The sequence below is a fragment of the Copadichromis virginalis genome, linkage group LG8 (genome assembly GCF_057382275.1).
Source record: "Copadichromis virginalis isolate Kocher_CV1m ecotype Utaka linkage group LG8, C_Virginalis_male_GT1.1, whole genome shotgun sequence".
NCBI lineage: Eukaryota > Metazoa > Chordata > Actinopteri > Cichliformes > Cichlidae > Copadichromis > Copadichromis virginalis.
In genome coordinates, this window is record NC_140625.1 from 31,891,541 (window position 1) to 31,917,796 (window position 26,256).

Sequence of the window (26,256 nt, forward strand, 5' to 3'; positions counted from 1 at the left end):
TGAAGTCCTCTGTAGGTGACAGCTCCATCTCGTCAAGTGATGACCTCATGGCGGTCTAATGTTACATGCGATGCCATGCTTCAGTGACGTTTCAGTTTCTTGTGGAAATCCATGATTTTTGGAAACAGCTGATGGTGATGAAGGCGGAGCGTCCTGTTCAGTGAAAAACACGAGGGAGACTCTGAACATTGTCTGCAGTCACTTTATTTCCTGTCCTGTCGTTTTCCAGCAGTTGATTCACAGGTTAGTTAGTTAGTTAGTTAGTTACTTAGTTACTTAGTTAGTTAGTTATAGTTGGTGATGTGGCTGTAGTGTCACAGTTCTTGTGAGCAGTGAACTCGTGCCGACACGTTCCCATCATTCTTCGTTCCTCTCTTTCTTTTCTGCCGTTTGCTCACTGATTGGCTGTTCAGACACACTGTCATTCATCTTTGTGACCGCACTAAGTTACTTTTTACCTACAGGACGATTTTTGTGATTTTTTTTTCCACAAGCAGAAAAATGTTGTGTTTGAGTTCTCCTCTTCCTCACAGCAGCAGAAGTAGTGTGTGGTGTGAAGGCAGCAGGGAAACCAGCAGCAGAGTGGAGGTGAAAGCCTTCAGGCGCTCTGACACGTTACGCAATGCCGCGCTGCTCTGACATGTTCCCGGCGGCCGAGCAAAGTACATCCTGAAGGTCGAACGGCGCTCTGGGAAACTTCAGGCGGAAATGTCACGGAACTCTGAGATACCGCTTGTTAAGGAGTTTCCATGTCGCTACACTTCATGAATTCACCGCCACACAGAAGACCTGTGAAATTATTCACTCCTCAGCTCATTGGAGGAAATGTAGTCATTAAAGAATAAATGAGTTCCATAATTATTTATTTCAAGAAGCTGAAAGCTGGAATCCTATTTCTCGTGTAGTGATAAACGATTTCCTCACGAGCCGCCGTAATGAACTTTTTCATGTTTCTGTGTCTCCAAAGGTTTGGCTCAGTGTTCTCGTCTTCAAACCTCTTTACAAACTTTCATTCACCCACCGATGGTCTCAGAGGCACAATGGCAGGTTTAGTTTGGAGAAACACGATCGTTAAAGCAAACCTGAAGGGTCGGCTTCTTCTAGAGATGAGATTTGTATTATCTAATGTGAGACAGTTCCTTTAAAAAAAGCTTCGGAGTGAGGAGAGGTGCTGTCTGTCACCAACCACACATTCAAAGATGCTCACAATGAGCATTGCACTACAACTACAGCTCAAAATGCACAGTTTTTATTCGTTCAAGGAAAAACATCAAGTTCTTTAAGAACCAGCAAAAAAGAAACATCTGATAAACTCTCAGGACAAAAAAAATGACACAGGAAAGTCTAACAACCAGAACAGACCTGAGTGGCAACAAGCTGCACGGCCTGGTTCAAAAGTCCCCTCACCTCAGATCAAAAGTAGTTTTTCACCCAGAATTTCCCCCAAATTCCCCAAACCTGAAAAGTTCTTGAAAAGAGAAATTTCTGCCAGAAATACCTCGCTTTAAAAATAACTGCTGACAGAGAAATAAATAAATAGATCCTGAAGAGTGACAGAAAACCAAACCGTGGGTTCCTCACCTTCCATCACAAACACCAGCGAGCCCACGTCACCCTCTTTAATGATGCACGAGTCCTTCCCATAATCCACCGGGTACATGCAGTCCACGATCTCCTGAATCTGAGACAGCTCCAGGTTCTTCATGAAGTCATTGTCCAAGATGGCCTCCTTTATCAGCTCCTTCGATCTGAGAGGAGGAGAGAGGACAACAGGTCAGTAAGTAAGTCCTTATTCTACTTTCACGAGTATACCTTTATCCTACACGCCTCCTCATTATCAGGGGAAATGTATCTGCGCCGCTATGTTTGGAGGATAAGAGCAAACACCTGTGCGTCTCAAAGTCGGTATCACCTGCATGCACACCTCTCTGGACGGGATAGAGGTCTCAATCTTTATGTGCAAAATAAACTGCCTGTGCGCTGATGTCCTACCAAGTTTTTCTCATTTTTCATGCAGAAATACAGAGTTAGAATACAGAAGCACCACAGGGCTTAAATTAGTCTCCGAACCGCTGCGATTATCGAAGGCTTAAGTATGAATCATGCAAATATTATGGTTGAACCTCACGGTTGTTTCACTTATGACTCATCTGATGATTATTTGATTCAAAAGTTGCTTTAAAAACCAGTGGCCTTGTCACTTGGTGTTCGCTCGCTCAAACACAGTGGTGTTTCTGAGTAGCTTATCTGCTTAGCAATTTAATTAAGAACTGTTAGAAACAGTCTTTTTTCATATTACAATCTTCACGTGCTTATCAGAAGCACACTTTCTGTGTACTCACTACCTAATTTATAGCCAAAGTATTCACTCTCTGTCTCTGTACTGTTTCGCTAGCTTAGCTTAGCTCGTAGCCGACTCGTTAGCACCATGGCTACTTCACCTGTCCCTCCTGCACTTTCTTGCTCCTTGTGTCAGATGTTTAGTTACTCCTCGGCCTCCTTTAGCAGTAAAGGTACCTGTAATAAATGTAGCATATTTGCAGCTCTGGAGGCCAGGATTACTGAATTGGAGAATCTGCTTCGCACCCTTCATTCACCCGTAGCTAGCCAGGCCCCTGTAGCTGGTGCAGCCGAAGATAGCGTAGGCCCCGCTAGCTGTTCCCCGGCAGACCCCAAGCAGCTGGGGAAAGAGGGCAGCTGGGTCACGGTGAGGAGGAAGCATAGTCCTAAACAGAAGCCCCAGGTACACCACCAACCCGTTCATGTGTCTAACCGTTTTTCCCCACTCAGCGACACACCTGCCGGGGGTCAAACTCTGGTAATTGGTGATTCTGTTCTCAGACATGTGAAGCTAGAGACACCGGCAACCATAGTCAATTGTCTTCCAGGGGCCAGAGCAGGCGACATTGAAGGAAATTTAAAACTGCTGGCTAAGGTTAAATGTATGTAAATAAGGGTAAAATTCACGTCGGCAGTAATGACACCCAGTTACGCCAATCGCAGGTCACTAAAATCAATATTGAATCGGTGTGCAACTTTGCCAAAACAATGTGGGACTCTGTAGTTTTCTCTGGTCCCCTCCCCAATCAGACCAGGAGTGACATGTTTAGCCGCATGTTCTCCTTAAATTGCTGGCTGTCTGAGAGGTGTCCCAGAAACGATGTGGGCTTCATAGATAATTGGCAAACCTTCTGGAGGAAACCTGGTCTTGTTAGGAGAGATGGCATCCATCCCACTTTGGATGGAGCAGCTCTCATTTCTAGAAATATGGACAAATTTATTAAACCCCCCAAAATATGACTATCCAGAGTTGGGACCACAAAGCAGAGTTGCAGTCTTACACGCCTCTCTGCAGCTTCTCTCCTCCTGCTACCCCCAAAAACCCATCTCCATAGAGACTGTGTCAGCTTCCAAACAGACAGAAAACAAACTAAAAACCAGCAACAAACAACTTAAACATAAACAATTACAAAGAAAGAACAATACAGTATCCACATCTGAACCAAAGAGTAAAACAGTGAAATGTGGATTATTAAATATTAGGTCTCTCTCCTCCAAGTCTCTGTTAGTACATGACTTAATAATTGATCAACAAATCGATTTACTCTGCCTTACAGAAACCTGGTTGCAGCAGGATGATTATGTTTAGTTTAAATGAATCAACACCCCAGTTTTCAGGCCCCTCTTCTGTGGAACCAGCTTCCAGTTTGGATTCAGGAGACAGACACTATCTCTACTTTTAAGATCAGGCTTCAAACTTTTCTTTTTGCTAAAGCATATAGTTAGGGCTGGACCAGGTGATCCTGGATCCTCACACCGAACACGATAGACATGAGCGAAAACGCCCCAGACGCCCCCAATTTGACGTGTGCACATTCGCACCTCGTCGCGTGTCCAACACAAATCAATCGCGCCTCAAAATTGCATATTTTGACATGCGTGAACCGGAAATGTGGGAGGAAGTTGTGCCTGACGGTATCTTTGCAAGATGGCAGCTGTCGAGCTAGCGTTTGAAGAGAGAGTCTCCCTTCTGTATTTACTGTGGAGAGCAGAGCAGCAGCGTTAAGGCCGTCCTCGCCGTACCTGGGTCCATCAGGTCCTGCAGACGCGCGAGCAGTTTGGTGAGTTTCACCACTTGCTCCAGGATCTGCACCTGGATGACGGCCGATTTCAGCGATACCACCGTCTTTCACTCGGCCAGTTTGAGGACCTGCTGTCCCGCGTTGGTCCCAGAATCGCCCGCCTAGATACCAACTAAAGGCGCTCAATCCCACCTGCAGAGCACCTGTCTGTCTGCCTGAGGTTAGTAAAAGTGTTTAATACGGTAGTCCTTTATTGAAACCTGTGGTAATATATGCTAAACTATCGTTTATACACTGCTAACATGGATATGCTATGCTATCAATGAATGCCGTCAGTGTTTACTGATAGCAAACTGTGGTATGAGGACCACTGTGAGTTAACCTTTGTAGTGATACTCCTTTTTATTTAGACCTGGTTTAATTCTGGGATAGTTGAATATTTGTTATATAATCACCACAGACTGTTTTACATTATATCTAATATATATCATGTAATTATCCTTATAATTACAAAATGTTTTATGTAAGATTTATGTTTTGTAATTTAAATCTGACATCACAAAAGTATTTTGGAATTGAAATAATGTATTTGTAACTGCAGTACACATAATACTAATTCTAAACAATTTTGTCCAGGTTCCTTGTCACCGGGGACTCCTTCAGGACCATCGCATTCAGTTTTCGAGTTGGTGTGTCCATGGTGAGCCAGATCATCCCCCAGGTAGCGACGGCCATCTGGTACTGTCTAGTGGACGATTTCATGGCTGCGCCTTCAACTGCAGACTGGCGGTCCATTCCAGGAGCGCTGGAACTTCCCTCTCTGCTGTGGAGCTCTGGATGGGAAGCACGTCCAGACGAAGGTACCCCCCAACTCAGGATCCATGTTCCACAACTACAAGGGAACTTTCTCCATTGTTCTCCTTGCGGTTGTGGATGAAAGGTATCGCTTCCGCGTTATTGATGTTGGGGGATACGGGAGGACCAGCGACGGTGGTATTCTGGCCAACTCCACCTTTGGTCAGGCTCTTCGGGCTGGGACTCTCCATCTGCCTCCTGACCAGCCTCTACCTGGTGGAGAACACCGTGGAGCTCAGCCCCATGTCTTTGTGGCTGATGAAGCGTTCCCGCTGTGGCGTGAGCTCATGAGGCCTTTCCCTGGACGCCTCCTCCCTTTAAAGAAGAGGATCTTTAACTATCGCCTTTCCAGGGCCCGGATGATAGTGGAGGGTGCCTTCGGTGTCCTCTCCTCACAGTGGAGGTTGTATTGGCGCTCCATGGAGCTCCGCCCTGAAATTGTGGAGAAGTGTGTGAAGGCAACTTGTGTTCTCCACAATTTTCTGCGCTGTGTGGACGAGAGAGGGGCACCTGCTATGAGGGGTGTTGCACCTGCTGTGAGGGGTGTGGCACCTGCTGTGAGGGGTGTGGCACCTGCTGTGGTGGAGCCGTTGCAAGGCCTGGGTCATGTAGCAGCAAACAACTCCTCCAGAGAGGCTGTCCTGGTGAGGGAGAAATTCATGGCCCACTTCTCGGCGGAGGGAGCTGTGTCTTGGCAACCAAAGGAGTAGCCTGTTTGAAGTCCGAGTGACTTCCCCACAACGGCTCTTTTAAGAGCCACCCACAAACCTCTAACGAGTGTTCCTGTCTTTTTAAAATTTTCTTAATAAATGGAGCTCTACTCCAAAATAAACTAACCTCTCTTTACTCTCTTAAATAACTTGTCTTCACTATGTTCCTATATACAGTGTGATGCAAAAGTTTGGGCAACCTTATTAATAGTCATTAGTTTCCTGTATGAATCGCTGTTACAGTAAAAAATGTCACTTGCATATATCATATAGGAGACACACACATTGATATACACTAAATATTCATTTCATTTCTCTTTTTTTGTGTTGCCAATTTATGCACCTGCTTGATTTAGTTTAAACAGTTATTGCACACTTTCTGTAAATCCAGTGAACTTCATTTCACTTCTCAAGTATCACTGTGTGTGTCTCCTATATGATATATGCAAGTGACATTTTTTACTGTAACAGCAATTCATACAGGAAAATAATGACTTTTCACAAGGTTGCCCAAACTTTTGCATCCCACTGTATTAGTATATATTGTCATTAGTATAATATGAAATAAATTCTACTTGTGTCAAGTCGGGTGCCAACATTTGCTGTGTAGTAGAACAGAAACATGAGTCATTACAAATGTTTATTGGAAAAAATATATAAATTCACTAACAAAAACATTAAACATAAATATATAAAATTCAACTATTTACAGAGAGACAGGAATAAAAAGGACCCAGCTTGGAGTGGAAGAGCTTCAGGGAGAAGGAGAAAAATCAGAACATTGTTTCTGCCCTGGAGAGCTGCTGCCTCATCAGAAAACTACTGATCATTAGGGTCCAATGTTTCCAAATTTAACACAGCTGTGCTGTTTCCACAAACTAATTTATACATTTGAAATGTCACGAATTCTCGTGTCTGAGGCAGCATGCTCTCCAGAGCAGGAACAAGGCTGAGGAGGATATGCTCCATTGGAGACGGGCGTGGCCACTTCAGGGACTCCAGGATGGCCAGCTCCACTGCCTATGGACCATCCTGGGACCCGTGCCTCGACCGCCTTTGAGCCGTCCTCCTCTGTGGGCCTGTAAAACAGCACAAAACAACACAAATTAATAAGAAGGCTGCTACTAGATTTTCATTTTCAAAATTGAAAAAAAAAACAGGATATAATCAGATTGGTTGTAGATATTTAGTAAAGGTGATTACAAGGGAATCTCACTGAGTAAAAAGCTATCAGTGCTGCTGAACATACCTGTGGGTGCAGCAGCAGGAGCTCAGGGACTGGGGAGCCAGGAGAAGCAACAGGGGATGCTCTGCTGCAGCATCAGTTGACTCTATCAAGACAATAAATGTTAACAGGTTGAAGACAATAGTCATAGAGAAAGTATATACAGTGGTCTCTCATTTATTGCAGCAACAGTAGTCGCAGTTCTCACAAGTTGATTCTCAAAGTGCAAACCTTTGTCGATTTTAAAACGTAAAAGTATTATGCCGCGCTTTTTCTCCGTCTGCGGCGCCACTTTCGTGCGCCTTTTTCCCTCGCGGTGCAGGTGTGTATTTCCGAATGAGGGTCATAGTTAAGAGTGTTTTTGTGCTGTTTTTTTGTATTGGACATGATGGTTATCAAAACCAAACATGATAAATTTGGCAAGCGCAGGAGACACGACACGGAGCAGATTTGTCAATCAGGCTGCAGAATGCAATGCTGTACTGTAATAAAAAAACCAGCGAAAAAGCGAAGCAGTGACGGATGAACAGCAGGACCACTGTGTGCTGTTTATTAATAAACAAAATATATTCCTATATGACAACACGCATAAATTAACTGCCTACATTAACTCAATGTAAACATACCTTCTGACTGACACTCCCCTGCTGCCTCTCCGGGCTGTCCCTGGTCCTCGGGGGGGAAGTTCTCCACGGTCCGCACCATATTGCTGCTTGTCTCCCGCGGGGTGAGGAAGGGGTCCAGAAACCCCATGACCGCGAAGAACTTCCATCTCTTCCCCAATCCTGCTGCAGACCCACTCCTCTTCTCCTTCTCTGTCCTCTTCTCCTTATTATATGTGTCCCTGAGGCTCTTCCACTTTCTCCTGCAGAGGTCCTCTGAATAAACGCATTATCTTGTTAGCGGAAAGGTATTTGAACATCAGTGGGAAAATAGTGGGACAGTAGGCGGGCTAGGTCCTTTTTATTCCTGTCTCGGCAGAAGTAGCAGCTAGCATCATACAGCTCTGGATGATTAGCCACGGCACTGATGAGCTTTTCCTCCATACTGAATGAAGAATGAAGGGCTTTGGCTGGATCTGCCCCTTTGACCAAGGTCAGAGCCACGTCACCAGGCTCCTGATTGGTTGTGGCGGCACGAATTGACGCTGGAGTTCAGATTTTTCCAACTCGAGTAGTAGATGCGAAACGCACGTATGCAGAAAAAAGGAAAACAAAAACTGACGCGCGTGGTTTTATTCGCGAGCCAAATCTGCTTCCGAATTTTCGCGGGACCCGCAATCGCGTGTCATCGCGCTTCTACATTGACTTTACATGTAAACCTGACGCTCTGGCCGCGTTCGGTGGAACTTACACACCGTAAGTTATGCTGCAATAGACGCAGGCTGCTGGGGATTCCCATGATGCACTGGGTGTTTCTTCTTCACTCACTATGTATTAACAGACCTCTCTGCATTGAATCATATCTGTTATTAATCTCTGTCTCTCTTCCACAGCATGTCTTTATCCTGTCTTCCTTCTCTCACCCCAACCAATCACAGCAGATGGCCCCGCCCCTCCCTGAGCCTGGTTCTGCTGGAGGTTTCTTCCTGTTAAAAGGGAGTTTTTCCTTCCCACTGTCGCCAAAGTGCTGCTCATAGGGGGTCATATGATTGTTGGGTTTTTCTCTGTATGTATTATTGTAGGATCTACTGTGCAATATAAAGCACCTTGAGGCGACTTTTGTTGTGATTTGGCGCTGTATAAATAAAATTGAATTGAGCTAAAACTCTTCATATGTATTTTTCTTTTGTCTAATCATGAGTGAAAAACTCAGTCGTTAAAACAGAGTTGAACAGAAGGTCATCACAGCGGAGCAGCTGAAACCAAACAAGCCTGACATTTGTTTCCTACAATGACCTCTTTACATAAAATATCATCTGCAAAGCAGTTACTACATTAGTGAAACATCTCCTGTGGTGGTTTGAGGGCAGCGGCTGCAGAATGAGCCGATTCCCATGTTTCTCTCAGAAGCTGCGAGGAGTTGTAATGAGGATTGTACCTGCAGTGATCAGAAACACATCAAACCAGCAATTCTGCCCTCAGGTCTGCTGAGCACTGAACAAACCCCACCTGCTCTCTGTGACAGATTCAGCAGAAGACCTCTAAAGCTTATATTTGCCTTCCTTTGAAAGCTTATTTTAGTGCTCTGCTTTGATTGTGAAAGTGTCTGAAACGCCACAGATCTGTCTGAGCTGCAGCTCCTCTGCCAGTCTAATCGCAGCATACGGACGCTTACTGAAGCAGCTGATGAAAAGGTTTCACAGTCTTTGGCTTCACAAAGACTCTCGTGTTTAAAACCGAAGCCCATTCACAGCTGATGGGCTGTTTGCAAAAACCCAGACGACAAACTGCTGTTCAGCAGCCGTAACTTTAAATCAAGTGTTTAAAGCCACACGTTACTGTCTGAATAGAACAAATAACATCTGCATTAAAAAGACTGCTATGAAAAAAGCAAAGGTAGAACAAAAAGTAAAGCCAGCTTTAAAAAGTACCAATAGCATGAAAATTCAATTTTAGTAAGTAAGCAATAAAAGTTGATATTAAACTGTGAAACTGCAGCATGCATGCAAAGGAAGACAAATATTTAGCAGACATCCTGATGACAGTGATGGAAGCTCAGACTCACCAAACCATGCAGGAAATAATGAAATGAATCCTCTCCCATGACTTTGGCCCTGCTGCAAACACTGGTCTGTAAAAGCTGATTAATCATTCTGATCCCGAACATGAGCTCACAGCTTTTATTCATAATGTTTCCAACAGCAGCAGCGTCCATATGACAGACCCCAAGTACTATATGGAAAAACTGCAATTCAGTCTCAAAAGTAATTGCACAAACTAACAGCTGCTACTGTGGATCTCTGCCTTCAGAACTGAAAAGACGTCTCTTGATTGCAGACCTTCAAAGTGATACACCTGCCCCTTCCAGGTGCTCCTGACCTTTTTAGATGTTATAAAGTTTAGTTTGACTACAGCTGGTTTGACCACTCCTGAAGTTTTCTCTCTCTCCGATTGGTTTATGTTCATTTTTCATTCAAATGATGGCCTCACCTTCAGACTTCCTGTGCATGTTTCAACATCAAAAGCATGTGTGTGTGTTATCTGGCTTCATGGACAGATAGAGCTGGGTGTCATCTGCATAGCAGTGTAAATGTATGCTATGTCTTCTAATAAGGGAAGCATGTATAATGTAAACAGAATTGGTCCTAGCACTGAACCCTGTGGAACTCCATAATTAACCTCAGTGTGTGAAGAGGACTCTCCATTTACATGCACAAACTGGAGTCTATTAGATAGATATGATACAAACCACTGCAGCACAGTACCTGTAATACCTACAGCATGTTCTAATCGCTCTAATAGGATATTATGGTCGACAGTATCGAACGCTGCACTGAGCCATTCCTCTGCAGATGAAACAGAGATGGGTTGATCATATTCAGGAAACACTGTTAAATGTTCAGTTTCTATGCCATATGTTAAAACAAGATCTAGAGTGTGATTAAAGTGGTGGGTGGGTTCTTTTACAGTTTGAGAGAAACCAATTGAGTCTAATAACAGATTAAATGCCATGTTGAGGCTGTCATTTTTAGCATCTACATGGATGTTAAAATCACCCACAATAATTATTTTATCTGAGCTCAGAACTAAATCAGATAGAAGTCTGAGAAATCAGAGAGAAACTCTGTGTAAGGCCCAGGTGGACGATAGATGATAACAAGTAAGACTGGTTTTGATTGCTGCCACATCCCCTCCTCAGCCTGTGCTTTTCTGGTAGTTAGAATGACTCGTTGATTCATTTAAACTAACATAATCATCCTGCTGCAACCAGGTTTCTGTAATTCAATTTTTGATCAATTATTAGTTTATGTACTAAAAGGGACTTAGAAGAGACTTTGAATGCATCTCAATACAATTCATGAAAAAAGATAAAATAACTAAAAATAATTAACAGGCATATAAAAGCAGATTGCAGTGAGGAAACCATCAAAATTAAAAATCAAGCATGTACATTTTAAAGATAATTTATGAATCAGGATTTATAGATAACTGCGCACTTCCTGTTTAGTTTGCTCTGGTCCCTATTTACCAAACAGATCCATTTTCATTAAGACAAATAAATCCCAGATTAAATGTGAATTAAGATAGTCTCTTCCAATGTAAGTGAAGCTAATTCTCAACTATCAAATCATAATTACAGGTTTTCCAAGCAGCTGGTGCCACACACGAACTCTGCTGTCAGATACGGTGTATTCGTCAGGAGAGGAGCTCCATCCTCCTTCACAGTGCCGTCACAAAGAAAACCCATGAATCAGCCCAAAGAGACAGAGGGAGGGAGAGCATATTAAAGCAAAGCCAAAGGTTTCCTTCCTGTCAAAGCTCATTTAAAGTGAAACAAACTGAAAGAGACAGACAGTGGAAAAAGATGGAAAACAGGAGAAAAACCAACACTCCCAGCTGTCAGCCGGCTCACAGCTCAGGCTCCCACAAGCTCAGAAAAAGGCTGCTGATGTGTAAACTGCTGGGAGCTGAAAACACCTGCAGCTCACTCAGACTGATGTAACAGCATCCAAACCCTCATCAGATCTGTTGGGGAAGTAATTCAGTTTAATTTGTGAAGCTCATTTATGACTAGAAAAAGTTGCATTTCTAACGAAAATGCAGTGTGAATGCCGTGTAGTGGAATCTGAAAACAGCAGAAGAAGGAGAACTATCTGCTGAAAACACTGTGTACAAGCTGAACTGTTTGCTGAATACTGCTTTATTTGAAAGACTACACTGAAGAGTGTCAAGAAAGCAGGGAGAGTGCAAGGAGGGAAGATGTGCAGCAAATGTCACATGTAGGATTTGAACCTTTGCCACCGGATCTCACGGCGCTGAAAACAGGTGAATCAGCGAAATCTGTGCTGAAAAGAGGCTGAAGTTTGTGCTGAAAACAGCTGAAGAAGCTGGAATTTGTGCTGAAAAGTAGTGAAAAACTGAAAGTTTTGCTAAAAAGAGGTGAAAAAGCTGAAATTTGTGTGGGAAAGAGTTTAAACAGTTGAAGTGTTAACTGAAGAAAATGTTGCCATAAGCAGGATTTGAACCCGCACCTCCTGCTCTGAGAACAGCTGCTCATCTCACTGAGCTAAAACATGGCTTGGAAACTATTCTGGTGTCAAAATGTCAAAGAGGATAATGTCCAGCTGTCCGCAGTGAGAACAGTCGGCTGAATGAATGTTAAAGAGAGCAGCATTTTAATTCACAGTGCTTAATTCAAGGCAATGATTTACTGGATGTTAGAGGGTTTGGAGGAAGGTTTAACGTGGCACAAGCTGAGGATGATGATAACTTAAAAAGCAGAACTGTTTCAGAAGAGTCTTCAGTAGCTTCACTTCCTCTTACTTTATGCTCTGAACTCAAATTGTGGCATCCCACAGGGCTCCGTGTGAGGACCTCTGACTTTGTTTGTCTCACAGTTGCTGGTTTGTGCATGAATTAAAGGTAAATGTCATTTTCTATGCAGATGATTGATGCTAAACCCTGCTCACTGCTTCTATGTGACTCTAATGGACCAACATTTCCAATATGAACTAGAGATGGCACGCTACCACTTTTTTATGTCCGATACCGATACCGATATCATAAATTTGGATATCTGCCGATACCGATATGAATCCGATATAGTGTTTTTTAATCAACAAAACTGTTTTTTTAATATCTTGCTGCATTTTGTATAAGTTCATACTCAAGTTTAAAACAACAACTACACTAAAGCTATTCTGTTATACCTGTATGCAAAAAAAATGTTTCATAGTTCAGCAATACTGATCAATCTAATAAACTTAAACCTGCACCATCCTCCCTATTCTGGTATTTTAAAGAGTACTTAGCGTAAATATTAAGCAACCTAACTAATAGGGTTCCAACTCCCAGCAACAACAAAAATAAATAAATAAAAATAGGGAACCACCCCTCACGCTCCACCTCATGATGCTTAATCGACGTAATCAACCTTAATTTGATGCAGTGTGAAAAAAAATGCACAGAAATCAATTATTTTTCAAGAAATATTAAATAGATTCAACATCTTTCTTCAACAAAATTGCAGACTGCACAGATGGTACCTTCCCAAAGGAAAAAGTACTATAGCTTACTAGGGTATATATATTAGACTTAATAGTCACTATATACAGTAATTGACTTCTATTCATTTTACATCAAATTAAAACTTTGGCTGTCAGATAATTATTTATTAAAAGCTCGACATTTTAAATGAGAATAAGAAAGAAAAGTATGTCTTTGTGCCCCCTTTTCCCTGTTAATGCCCTATCGGCCCCCCTGGCTAAACTTTGCTAGATCCGCCCCTGCACAGTTACCAGCGTCAGCTACGTAGAAAAAGATCCTGGTGTAGAAAGTAATATTAAATACATTCTAACAACAGCTTATCAAGCTTAAACGTGCTGCTGTTGTTCAGCCGCTGGTTTCCTCTTTCTGGTGCAAAGTGGGCCAAAAGCAAACTAGAGAGACGGACTCGCGACAGAAAAGCCGATCAGCTGATCGTTAAGCAGTTTCATGATTGAAGTAGCAGCAGGAGAGGCAGTCGCTCCATATATCGTTTGTTAAGCTTAACGCAGGAATGCTTTACAAACATTCAGAGATGGACTTACACACTTGCTTTACTTCTCTCGGGGATAACTTTGTCGGAGATGAAATGCCGGGTTGCTAGCGAAGCTCCACATGCTATCCAGACCACCGACAGGTCCCGCATGCCACAGCCGCGCTATCACGTGATGCATACTGCTCTGACGTGCTAACGTTCTGAGGTGAGTTACGCGTGTTGCAAGTTTTGTGAGGTGCTTTCGTGATATTTAATGGATCGGATTACATTTTTTATTTTTCTCCGATATCCGATCCAGTCATTTAGGTCAGTATCGGACCGATACCGATACGTAATATCGGATCGGTCCATCTCTAATATGAACTTCATGTTTCATTCAGTCAGACCTCAAACCAGTGACTGAGACCAGGGAGAACTTCACTGAGCTCAGATCAGACTTTTCCTCGTAGAGCTGCACCCTGCTCAACATCAGAGAGAACACAGGCTGAAGGAGCTTGGCATCACTTTCAGCCATGGAAGATATGCCCCTCTTTTATGAGCAAACCGTTTCGCTTGTATGGATGAAAACACACATTTTATAGATGATACATGCATCAGAGAAATGACTGAAAATCAAATAAAGAAAGTCAAACCAAAATCAGGTTTCTCAGAACTGAAGCGGTCATAAAATCTAGTGGATCTTTGAGGAACTGCAGGTGTAAAATCTACAATTTCACCTCAGCTGTTTGAGATTAATGCGGCAGCTCGGTCAAAATCAAATTCAGTGCAGGCAGCCAACGTTTCCGAGACTGTAAAACATTCATGTATGCAAGATAACTGTATTACAGAGGAAAAAATACACCTGAAGGTCTACTTAACGTTAGACTGACAGTTTTATTTTGTCCAGGCAGTCAAACGAGCACAGAGAGGATCCATTAGCTGGGTTTTATTTTGGTGAATCTGCAAAGGAAGAAATATGAGTGGCCAGCTGCTGCATGCAAATTGGACTCAGGAGGAAAGCAATGAAAGAGCGCTGTGAGTGGATGGAGGGGGTGATGAAGCAGACATTATTACTGCGTGAGTCGGAGTGAGGAGGAAAATAAAAGGAAAAGCAGAACAAGTGACGAGATAGGAACCAAACTACTGTTTACATAAAAGAATTAAAGAACAAAAATTAATCAGCAGGATGTGAGGAAATGTATTTCAAAGAAAAAAAAGAAAAACTTAATTGAACACAGACAATAAACACAGAGCCGAGCAAACGAAAGAGGTGCCAGAGGGGGCGAAAGCATCACAGGAAGAGTCGGGAGGAAACACGGAGACTTTCATATCCTGATGGAGATCCGTCTGAGGAAAGGGAAGCCTGACGCTCCACGCGACACCCACTGATGCAGCACGGAGATACCAGGCTACAGCCGGTGCATGACTGCAGGCCTCAGCATCCCCGAGGAAAGAAAAACTCGTCTGTAACTGTGGAAACAACAGGGCTGAAGCATCTTCAAGGCAACTAAAACCAAAAAAAGTTTAATTTGGAGCGAAAAATCAGAGAGGCTGAGACGGTCTGAGCGTGTGCAGAGAAGGGAGAGTGGATGATGAAGATGGAGCTGCAGACAGCAGGAGAGGAGGAAGACCTCAGAGGAGGTTCGTGGATGTGAGAGGAGGACAAGGAGAACATGCAGAGGGCTAGGAGGATGTTGGGATAGGAATAGCTGCAGCAGATGATCAGCTCTGCAGATCCCTAAAGGGGGTGACTGGAAAAAGAAGAAGAAGAAGAAGAAGAAGAAGAAGAAGAATAGAAAGGGCAGAATAAAGAAGTTTTATCAGAAAACATACCAAACACAAAGAGCGAGCGAGGGTGAGTAAAGCCCGAGGACACACGCAGACTCAAACACACCAGCTAACAAAGCTGGTTTTCTTTGTGTTAGCTGGCTAGCACAGGCTTCCTGCTGCAGGCTCTGAGCATGCTCACATAAAAGGATGCGTCATGTGACCCTACACACAACATCAAATGAGCATGTGACAGTGAAATGCAGCACTGCGCTGCATGCAAGTCCTGCACAAGGAGATCATCTGGAAACACAGACAGCAGCATTACTGAGTGCAAATCTGCACATTATGACGTGAGAGCACCGATTGGCTGACTGGGAACAGGTAACACACAGGTGACTCTAAAGAGGCGATCACTACGACGATTACGTGAGGAGGAAGCGAAACTGAGAGTGAGGAAATGACCTGAAATACAAGCCCAGAGAAGGATCAGGGCGCTGAGGAGCGCAGGAAGTACAAAGAAAGAACACCACAAAGGACCCTTCTTTCAAAATAAAACCGAAGTAAACTGAAAGAAGGACCAAACTCAGAGAGTGCTCACAGAGCCTGAGATGAGATGCAGAGAGGAAAGAAAACGGAGAAGACCTGAGGACTGCAGCAATAATCTTATAATCATTATTCACAAACACAAAGGACGAGAAAACGAAACATCACATCAGGAAACGCAGGTGACACAAAAACATCCAACTGTCAGCAGAAACGTGTGGAGCAGGAGGAAAAGAGCCGCCAATGAAAACGACCTCATCAAACACAGCAACGAGGAACAAACAGGACGAGCCTGCCTGACACACAACTTTCAAAATAAAAGTCCAGTGTCAGCAGCAGATCTGTTACAGGCGAGTCTCAGCTCATCATTAACTCGTCTGCCTCTGGAGCCTCGCTGCAGACAGCAGGAGAGCTGGTGGGCGCTCGCAGCCCACACACTCTCCACCGTGACACTGCTCTACAACAACACACAGAGACAAACACTCAGGCAGGCGCTGACAGCGAGAGGTGGTGGGATGTAAATGAAACCCTGTCAGGTGTGTGTGTGTGTGTGTGTGTGTGTGTGTGTGTGTGTGTGTGTGTGTGTGTGTGTGCTGCAAACACCAACTTTAGTGGGAACCACCCACAACCTGTAAATAAAGACGGCAGCAGCTTCCAGGTCTGAAAAGTGGAACTGATGCCAAAGTGCAGCTTCTCTCAAACAGCCAGCAGGGGGCGACACCATCTGATCCATATATATGTATACGTACACAAAAGTAAGCCACATCTCGCACAAGCAGTGTGAGAGCGAAGTGCTCTAATAGGGTGATATGGTACTACAAGGTCATTAAGATAAGATGGGGCCTGATTATTTAAGAGCTTGTATGTGAGGAGCAGGATTTTGAATTCTGGATTTAACAGGAAGCCAAAACAGGAGAAATCTGCTCTCTTTCTAGTCCCTGTCAGGACTCTTGCTGCAGCATTTTGGATTAGCTGAAGGCTTTTCAGGGAGTTTTTAGGACTTCCTGAAAAGATAATGTGATGTTTCCATTTGTAGAGATGTTGCACAAAGGGAAGAAAGCAGTCCTGCATATTTGTTTATGACCTTTGTAACCAATCATAAAGGTCCAAAAGTAAAACTGGGCAGCAGCTCTGAGTAAAACCTTGTTTCCAGAAAAAGCTTCACTCAGAGTTAAAAGTAGAACAAACGTGACTCCAGCACAAACTGAGTGAGTGCAGGAAACTGTCAGGAGCAAACACTGAGTCATTACAGGTACAAATGTCTACACTCGCACAGGAAGTGCAGCATCAGGTGGTTCTCTGGCGGAAAGCTGAGCCGACACACAGACGTGTGAGCGGCAGAGGCGCATCAGGGAGCCGAAGGTTACTGCAGTGTGACGTGTCCTGGAAACTGAAGAACTGAGGCTGAGCATCTGATTACTCACAGCGCCTTCAAACGCTGCTGCTGGTCGGACCATCTTTGATTCAGAAAATCCATCTGCTTCCACTTCCTGCACACCAGAACCCGGCAGACTTTACAGCCAACCATTCACCTCAGTTATGTTTCCAATAAGATTTTGAGCTTATGAATATAATAGTTCTGTGTATGTTACTTAAACACAGCATTTTAATCTATTTAGCTGAACCATGAGTGGCTGCAGTCAGAGACATCCTGATCACACACGAGCAGATAAACTAAACTAGCAGGTTGGATTCCCGAACCGCGTCGAGTGTTTGGTGTTGGAGGCCTCTGAGGTGGAGTGGCCAGCCTGCGCGAGGCTGACGAGGCCCTGCAGTGCTGCAGGCACCAAAAAAACTCTGAGTCCAAACTGGTCGTCTACGCGCTGCCCACCGTTAACAGGAGAAAACAGCCAATCGTCACTCATCATACGTGTGTCCACGACAACATGAAGACTAACACGTGCAAACGAATCATGTGATGTGAAAGCCGTCGACGTGTTTCGTGGCGACTTCATCCGTGGAAGGAAAAGCTGGTGAACACACTGCATCACTTATGAATGCTTCATGCTTCCTCACTGCTGAAGAGGCAAATGTGGAAAATGACAAAGGAAAGATCAGGGAGGAGAATGAATCTGCACGCCGTCCTCTGCTTCCACCTGTGCAGGTGAAGCGACCCGTGCTGCCGGCTCCACACGTCTACTCGTTTGTAATCAGACCTTCACTGAAGCAGCAGAGATGCTGTGCATCCTGGTCCCAGACAACAATGACAACATGAGCTAACGTGTGGCGGCTTCATGCAGGAAGCATCATTCAAAATAACAACATGCACCTAGCTCATGTCAGACCGCAAAATTAAAAGTCCACAGAAGTATGGCCCAAAACAGCCGCCCACACTTCGTGCATGACCTGGTCCCGTTTGGAATCTCCCTTCACACTGACCTGCTCACATCTTTGTGTTTTTACTCATTCTTATTAAATTCTGCTTTTTAAAAAAAGCTACAGCGACGACTCGCTCTGTGCCAGTCTGTGACAGCTGCAGGAGTTTCCCAGATTAGTCCCAACTTATTTCCAAAATACAGAGTGATGAAAATACAGAATGATGCCTGACTTCATAAAAAATTGTTTTATTTAAACACCTAAGTTGTAATCTAGCAGTAAAATCTGTCTGTGGTAGAGCAGGTCATGTGTTAATCGGAGGGTTGGTGGTGCTGTGAAGCACCAGCAGCGCCATATTAAAAAGCCTCATGAACGCACGCAGAGACTTTGTACCTGGATTTATTTCTAAATATGAAACCCATGCAGAGCAGTGAAGTCCAGGTCTTCCTAAAGCTGTGAGCCTAACACCAGGACACGCAGCAGGAGGACAGAGCCTGAAGGGTCTGGTATCCTGGATCAGCCCCTGTACAGGCTTCAGGAGGCAGGAGCTCCTCTCACCTTTCTCCTCAAAGAAACCACGACACGGCGCTCTGACCGCGCAGCGTCACAGCTGCTGTGTGGCTGATACGTCACCTTAGACATGACGGACCTGAAGCTGTGGTGTTACCCACAAACTGTCTAAGCTTCCAGCTTTAATCACACCCAACGAAGCTGCAGCCTTCAGTCTGTAAAACAACTCACTGTTGTTGCACCTTCAGCCCATCAGTCACGAGAACAGAGTTAAATCTGATTGGTTCTCAGGACGTCTGCGTGGCTGATGAACAGCTGCTCATAATTCAGATGTGAGCCAGGTGTTTGCAGCTGGAGCGTTTAGCAAAAACTCAATTAATCTGTTATGGATGTTTGCGTTCCTCGCTCAAGAATCGCAGCAGACATGAACCTCAGCTCCAAACAGCATAATCACATCAAACGACTGGAAATGACCCTTTATGTGTCTGAGGGTAAAGGTGCAGCGGTCTGTCTCATCACATCAGCTCTACTCATGTCACTGACTACAATAAAGAAACCTCTAACAGTCCTGCAGCGCTGCCCTCATTCAGAGCCACAGATCTGCAGGAGGACGAGCTAACCCTTTAAGGTGCAGGTAGCTTACGTACTCTGGGCTCTTGGGGTAGAAGGGCAGGGTCACATGGCACAGGTCGCTGATGTCACAGGCGGTGGGTTCAGCGGAGATGGCCTGCCGCTTGCTGCGGTGCTGGTCCGGCTGCAGGACGAGGTTCTGCTGCTGCGCCTGGACCTGCTGGGCAGTGGCGGGCCGGATCACCGAGCGGTACTTGTCCAGCTCATTCTGCAGCCTCTGGATCAGCTCGTCCTTCTGGTCCAGCTCCAGCTCCAGCTCGTCTATCAGGGCGTCGCGTTGCCGAAGTTCCTCGATCTTCTCCTGCAGGGCATACTGGAGGTCCCGCAAGGTCCCCATCTGTCCTTCAGGGGATCCACAAGGAGTTCTTTTGAACTATCTGGGGTACGCCCCCAGGTTCCACTGGAATACCTTCTTCTCCTAAAGAACTCGACTCTTCGAATCCTCTGGGGTGTTTGAGGATTTTGAGCACCTAAAAGTTTTGACTTCCAAAAGTCATGTTCCTGCACAGCACCTCCTCCTCAGAGTTTCCTGTTTTTATGGATGTTCAGGATCCTTGAAGTGCTCATCCTGATTGGTCAAAGTGTTAGTCTATGACCAGTTACAGCAACTCTTAAATATTCTTACACCCAGGATCTTTGGTACACCCGCACTTACTTTGTTTCTTCTGCCACATTCAGCATTTCTCGGGGGTCACGTAAAAAATTAGAAAGACTTTCAGGAAGCTTCAGATTCAGACTTTCAGCGTCTTCAGAAGCCTCCTGGGATGTCATGTAGTTCCTGTGGTTTCAGCTCAGTGTCTGAGAAGCTCTCTTCACATCCCTCCCTCAAAACCGTTGAGTCTGGCAACTCACTGAGGTTTGTCTGAGGTAATGCTGCAGGTTCTTCCAGGAGGATAATTCAGGTGTGTCGTTAGTTTCACTCACTTTCTTCTCAGTATGTACTGAAGAACATCCAGGGTCTCCCTGAATTCCTCAGATGGGGTTCACCAGAGAGCAAACACCTAGTTCTGGTTTTAGGATAGTTTCCTTCTTTGTGGCAGTTTCGGGTTTTTCCCATTGAAGTCTTTAAAGTTCTCTGAGTTCCTCGGTCCACCAAGGAAAACAAAATTCCTGATGATGCAACTGGAGAAACGTTTGGTCCTCAGGGTGTGACCTCACATCCTCCCTGTTTCATCTGAGCAGATGTGGAGATGAGTGAGAGGAAACCTGAGCAGACACTCACCAGCTCTCAGCGTCCTGCCTGCAGAAGCAGCTGTAGCTCCAGGAAACATCTGATCAATGAGAGACGACCAGAGAGACGACAGCGTGGAACAAAGTTTAAGTGAAGAATCCACAGGTCCTCGCGTGAAGTCCGGAGGAAGGCTGGGTCAGCACAGCGGCGTCCGCAGAAGCGAATCCACGCAAACACACGGCGTGAAACATCAGCCTTGCTCTCCCCCCGCTCCTCCTGCTGCAGGCTGAGCGTCACTCAGGTGCACACGAGCTGTTTTCAAACCGATAAGCGAAAAAAACGCAAAGAGAAACGTGCGGGAGGAAGGAGACGCTCTCACTCCGCTCTCCTGTCTCTGCCGCGCACCGGAGGACGGAAACGTTGCCGCTTCATCCCGGCGGCACTTCAGCGAGTTACCGGAGCTGAGGCTGAACGACACGAGCCACGAAAAGTTGGTCTGCCTCAGCTCCTCCTCCTCCTCCTCCTCACTCACTCAGAAACACTTGAAGCTTCAGGGTTTAAAACCTGAACATTTACGGCTGGTGTCAGAGCCGGAGTTATGTTTAAGAAGCCCAGGGGCAACCTCCAACCCCCCAACGCTCACACACACACCTTTATTTCCCATCAGGGAGACGCACACTGAGACCAGCTTCATCAGCAGGAAATTGGGGTGGATAACATCTTTAATTCAGTCTCTGTGACCTCTGAGGCAAAGAGGGCGGAGCCTAAACAACATCCAGGATCTCCTCGAACACGCATCATAAAGGAACCTCCACCTTCACCTGTAAATGTCATGTTTGAACTTCGCCTTCACACTGCTCCGCTCTCTTTATATTTCTCTCACTTTTCACCGTCGCGCTCATTTCCTCAGACCACAGACTCCAGCGGACGCTGAGACCTCTCAGGGTGGAGTTCAGGTGGGAACACGAGTCCAGTCCTGGACCCGGGCTGAGTCGGAATCAGAAGCTGGTGGAGGCGACAGGTGTGGTTCTGATGGATGTTGCTGGAGCACTGTGTGCAGGCCTGCAGCTTCCTGAGTGAATGTGGTGATGTGTCCTGTGCACACGGCGTGCTGCAGGTCCACGGTTCGATTCCCCCTGTGGCACCTTTGCTGCCGCGCTGTGGTCTCTCTGCACGCTGCAGGGGTCGCTTCATGTCAGTCGGTCTGTTTTGTTGTTTGTGGAAATAAAGTTCTAGTAATTGGAGCAGAGCAGGCTCATAAAATCAGCCACTTCCTTCAAAACCACATTTTTATGGACGTGCTTTTATGTGATGTTGTCTTCTATAGTCTTCCTTTATGATCCTTTATCAGCTCATCATCTTTAATGGGCTTTGTAAAGTTATTCGTTTTTTTATTTTTAAGTATTTCTCTGCAATAATTGTCTCGTAGCTGAATTTTTTATTACCTTTTAGCAGTGAAGAAAAAACATTTCATAGAAAAACAAAGAGCGTTCGTGTCTTTTATAAATAAAGTTACTAAAGAGCAGGTAGAGCGGCTGAAGGCCAGCTCAGGACTCCTGCTGTCACGTGGTGCCCTCTGCTGGACGATCACTGTCATTACAACAAGCTGCTGACAAACTGTGGAACCAGCTTCCAGTTTGGATTCAGGAGACAGACACTATCTCTACTTTAAGATTAGGCTTCAAACTTTCCTTTTTGCTAAAGCATATAGTTAGGGCTGGACCAGGTGACCCTGAATCCTCCCTTAGTTATGCTGCAATAGGTGTAGGCTGCTGGGGATTCCCATGATGCACTGGGTGTTTCTCCTTCACTCACTATGTATTAACAGACCTCTCTGCATTGAATCATATCTGTTATTAACCTCTGTCTCTCTTCCACAGCATGTCTTTATCCTGTCTTCCTTCTCTCACCCCAACCAATCACAGCAGATGGTTGGTTGAGCCTGGTTCTGCTGGAGGTTTCTTCCTGTTAAAAGGGAGTTTTTCCTTCCCACTGTCGCCAAAGTGTTTGCTCATACGGGGTCATATGATTGTCAGTTTGGAGTTTTCGCTGTATTAATGTGGGGTCTTTATCTTACTATAAAAAGCACCTTGATGTTGTGAATCAGAATATTTTATTAATCCCAGAAGAATCGATGTGAGTCAGAGTCACTCCAACACAATAACAGTAACAGCGATGGTTAAACGTGAGCGCTGAGAAATAAAAACATCTAAATATGGATCTGTGACGCGTCAGTATCCAGATTACTCTTCACCTCATTGACCTCATTAACTGTGGAGCTCTCATTCACACACACCAATCAATATAATAATTTAACGAAGCACAAAAAATTTAAATATATGGCTGGTTTTCAGAATAAAAGCGCAGGTGTTGATGTGAATCAGCTGTTCTTCAAACTTCTCTGACAGGTTTGTTGTTGTGTATCAGTGACATCACTCTCAGGTGTGTGAGCTCACCTCTGGGTTTTGTTGAATCTCTGTAGCTCTGCCTCCTACTCACACTTGTGCACCTTCCTCCTCAGGAAGCTCCTCCTCCTGCAGCCTGCGCTTCACCTCCCCGACCTGCTCAGCGTTCAGCTGCCACCCCACATCCACCTCCAGCCCACTCATCTCACCGGAGATGCAGCTGGGTCAGAGAAGTCCCCCCCCCCACCGCAAATTGCTCAAACTACAGGTGAAGCAGAGTGGAGGTCCCAGTAGAGCTGGGACTGTGCCCTTCAAAGTAAAATTTTTGACTGTTTAGACTGCAGATCCAGACAGGAAGCAGAAAATGAATAGATGACAACTTATAATAAAGATCAAACATACATTAAAGATTTCACCTCTAAATAAAACTTTAAAAACTCGACATTTTGTTTTTTTAGATTTGGGAACCACGGGGAACATCTGGCCACACGTGTTGAAGAACAGAAGTTAATTTAAACCTTTAAAAGCACCTAAAGATCAGAACCACAGCTATGTGGACCCCACAGTTCATCTGAACTCAAAGGTCAGGTCGGATGGTTTTATCTCTTTACCAAACCTAACGCCGACTGCTGGGAGCGTCGATCAGCTGAATCCTCAGACACGTTTGTTTTCAGTCAGAAGGTTTCCTCATGGACTCAACTTTTTCAGACTGAAAGGTTACAGAGACATTTCTGACGTTTCACCTTTGAAAAACAAATTAGCTCAGTCGTACAGCGGTCCTTCTTCAAACTGAGGCTTTTATCTAAGGTGATCATTTTTATCTTTTAAAAACTTTGAACGAGCGATTCATGCTTTTATTATATCCCAGCTGGACTATTGTAACTCCTTATATGCTGGAGTCAGCCAGACCTGCCTGGCAAGGCTGCAGTTGGTCCAGAATGCTGCAGCTCGTCTTCTGACACGTACTAAAGGATGTGAACACATTTCCCCGGTGCTCGCCTCTCTCCATTGGCTCCCTGTCCGCTTCGGAATTAACTTTAACATTTTTGTTGACCTACAAAGCCCTGAATGGACAGGCTCCCGGGTATTTGTCTGAGCTCTTGCAGACTTATACCCCCTTAGATCTCTTAGATCAAGTGATCTTTTGCTTTTAGCCGTACCAAGGTCGAGGCTGGTTCATAGTGATCGAGCATTTGCAGTCGCAGCACCTAAGCTGTGGAGTAATTTGCCCCTACACATCAGACAGGCTTTCACTGTCAATCCTTTTAAATCTTATCTTAAAACACATTTTTATTTACTGGCTTTTAATACAGCATGAGAGTTATTTGTTAATTCATATTTGGTGTTTGCTATCAATACTCTAAGTTGTTTTATTATGTATGTTGTATTCTTGTACAGCACTTTGGTCAACGCTCCTGTTGTAATTAAATGTGCTATATAAATAATTAAACTTTAACTTTTAACTTTAACTTTGGGACTCCAGTAAACCTCAGTGAGAACCGTTATCCACACATGGAGAAAACCTGGAACGGTGCCGAACCTTCCCAGGAGCGACCGGCTGGCCAAAATTATCCAGGAGGTCACAGAAGACCCTAAAACAACATCCAAAGACCTGCAGGCCTCATGCAGCTCAGTTAAAGTCAGAGGTCACGATGAACAATAAAAAAGAGGCTGGGCAAAAATGGCCTCCATGGGAGACTCCAAGGAGAAAACCAACGCTGACCAACAAGATCACAAAACAAGTTAGAATGCTTTCCTTTATTGTGGCGGGCAATCGGCGTAAGATCTCACAGGAATCCTTCGTTATTCTGAGGATTACGTTTCCACTTGCAGTGTGCCCATATAGTGGTAAAATTATACAAACAAAATAGAAGAACCTCAACACAATTAATCTCCATCTTAAATTTCCCAAATGAAAGGAATACAGAAATATATTTCAGAACTGTGCATAAAACAATGTGTACTCTAAACAGTGTGGCACAGTCACATACCTGCATTCACAACAAAAAGGCAACAAGTTAGAATGCTTTCTTTTATTGTCGTGGACAATCAGCGTAAGATCTAAATGGAAAGGCAACAACAGAGTTAGCTAACTGTGCTCCCATTTTTTTCCTCTCTTCCCAAAAAAGAAATCTCACATAAACGTGCATTCAATTCAACATAAGCACATGAGAAATGACCCGCAACAAATGATGTTTAAACAACAAAAATAATCGGGTCAGCTTGTATTACCGTTACAACCAGCGATATGATTTTTCTTCCCCACGACATTTGCGCATTCCTTACCTCGCAGGAATCCTCCATTATTCTCAGGATTACCCAGAATCCCTTGCCCTTTGTGAATGTTGCAGGGTGACAACAGTAGGTTGGTGCCAATGTCCCATTTAGGGGGATTTAACTTCGACTCTATTTAACTATGTTACACAAGCACTTTGGCGACAGTGGGAAGGAAAAACTCCCTTTTCACAGGAAGAAACCTCCAACAGAAACAGGCTCAGGGAGGGGCGGGGCCATCTGCTGTGACCAGGCTAGTGGGAGCCATGCTAGTGTTAGCTATTCTAGTGTTAGCTATGCTAGTGTTAGCTATGCTAGCGTGGCTAACACTAGCATTCCTCACCTTTATCAGGTGAATCAGATGCACACTTGGAGAATGGGGCCTCCGTTTCACTGCAGAGTGCCTTCATGTTCGTCATATATCCATGCTGGACATTTTAAGACAGGGAACGTCGAGGTAAATGTGCAAATGTCCAAACAGTTCTCAAACTGTTGCTGTAAGGACATAACGACTTACCGAAAGCTAAATGAAGAAGCTAGTCCAGTAGCTGCTAGTTCAAGGAGTACAATGAGCATTTTAAATGTCAAAAGACAAAACAATTTATGTTCCATGTTAAATTTTTATGTCTATTTACTTATTTTTATTACATTAAAAAAAAAATTTAAAAAATAAACAAACAGATTTTGAAAATGATTTTGGATTTTTTTTTTAAAAATGTAGTTATTTAATAATCATTGTGTGACTCTCCTGCTCCTCCATAGTTTTTAACATGTTTAGTGTTTAGTAGAGGCAGCGTTGGGCCTCTAGTGGACGTCAGAAGAACTGCAGGGTTCAGGCCTGCAGCCGAGGTCTGAGTCAGAACCAGGACCAGGTTTTAGGCCCTGGGTTAAAAACCTGACCACATGTTTGTGTGCTGTGAAGAGACATTTGCAGGACACTCCACAAGTATGTGTGTGTGTGTCTATATTTGCATGCATGTGTGTGTGTCTCCACAGATAGCAGCGGGTTAAACATTAACGCTGGGCAGCTTGTAAAGCCAACACGAAGACAGTGAACCTTTGGAGTTTGATATGATGTGATCACACAGACACACACACACACACACACACACACACACACACACACACACACACACACACAGAG

The 26,256-nt window shown here is 44.5% G+C and overlaps 1 protein-coding gene across 1 annotated transcript in view; it reads right to left on the reverse strand.

The window, feature by feature from the left end:
- Positions 1–20,739, reverse strand: part of LOC146704088 (cGMP-dependent protein kinase 1-like) — a 75,077-nt gene extending 54,338 nt beyond the window's left edge. The window contains exons 1-2 of the mRNA XM_085467145.1: positions 19,280–20,739; positions 1,582–1,748 (exon numbers count right to left, since the gene is read on the reverse strand). Of these exons, the coding sequence (XP_085323271.1) occupies positions 1,582–1,748; positions 19,280–19,599 (487 nt within the window). The 5' untranslated portion in view covers positions 19,600–20,739. The remainder of the gene's footprint in view (positions 1–1,581; positions 1,749–19,279) is intronic.
- Positions 20,740–26,256: the final 5,517 nt, after the last annotated feature.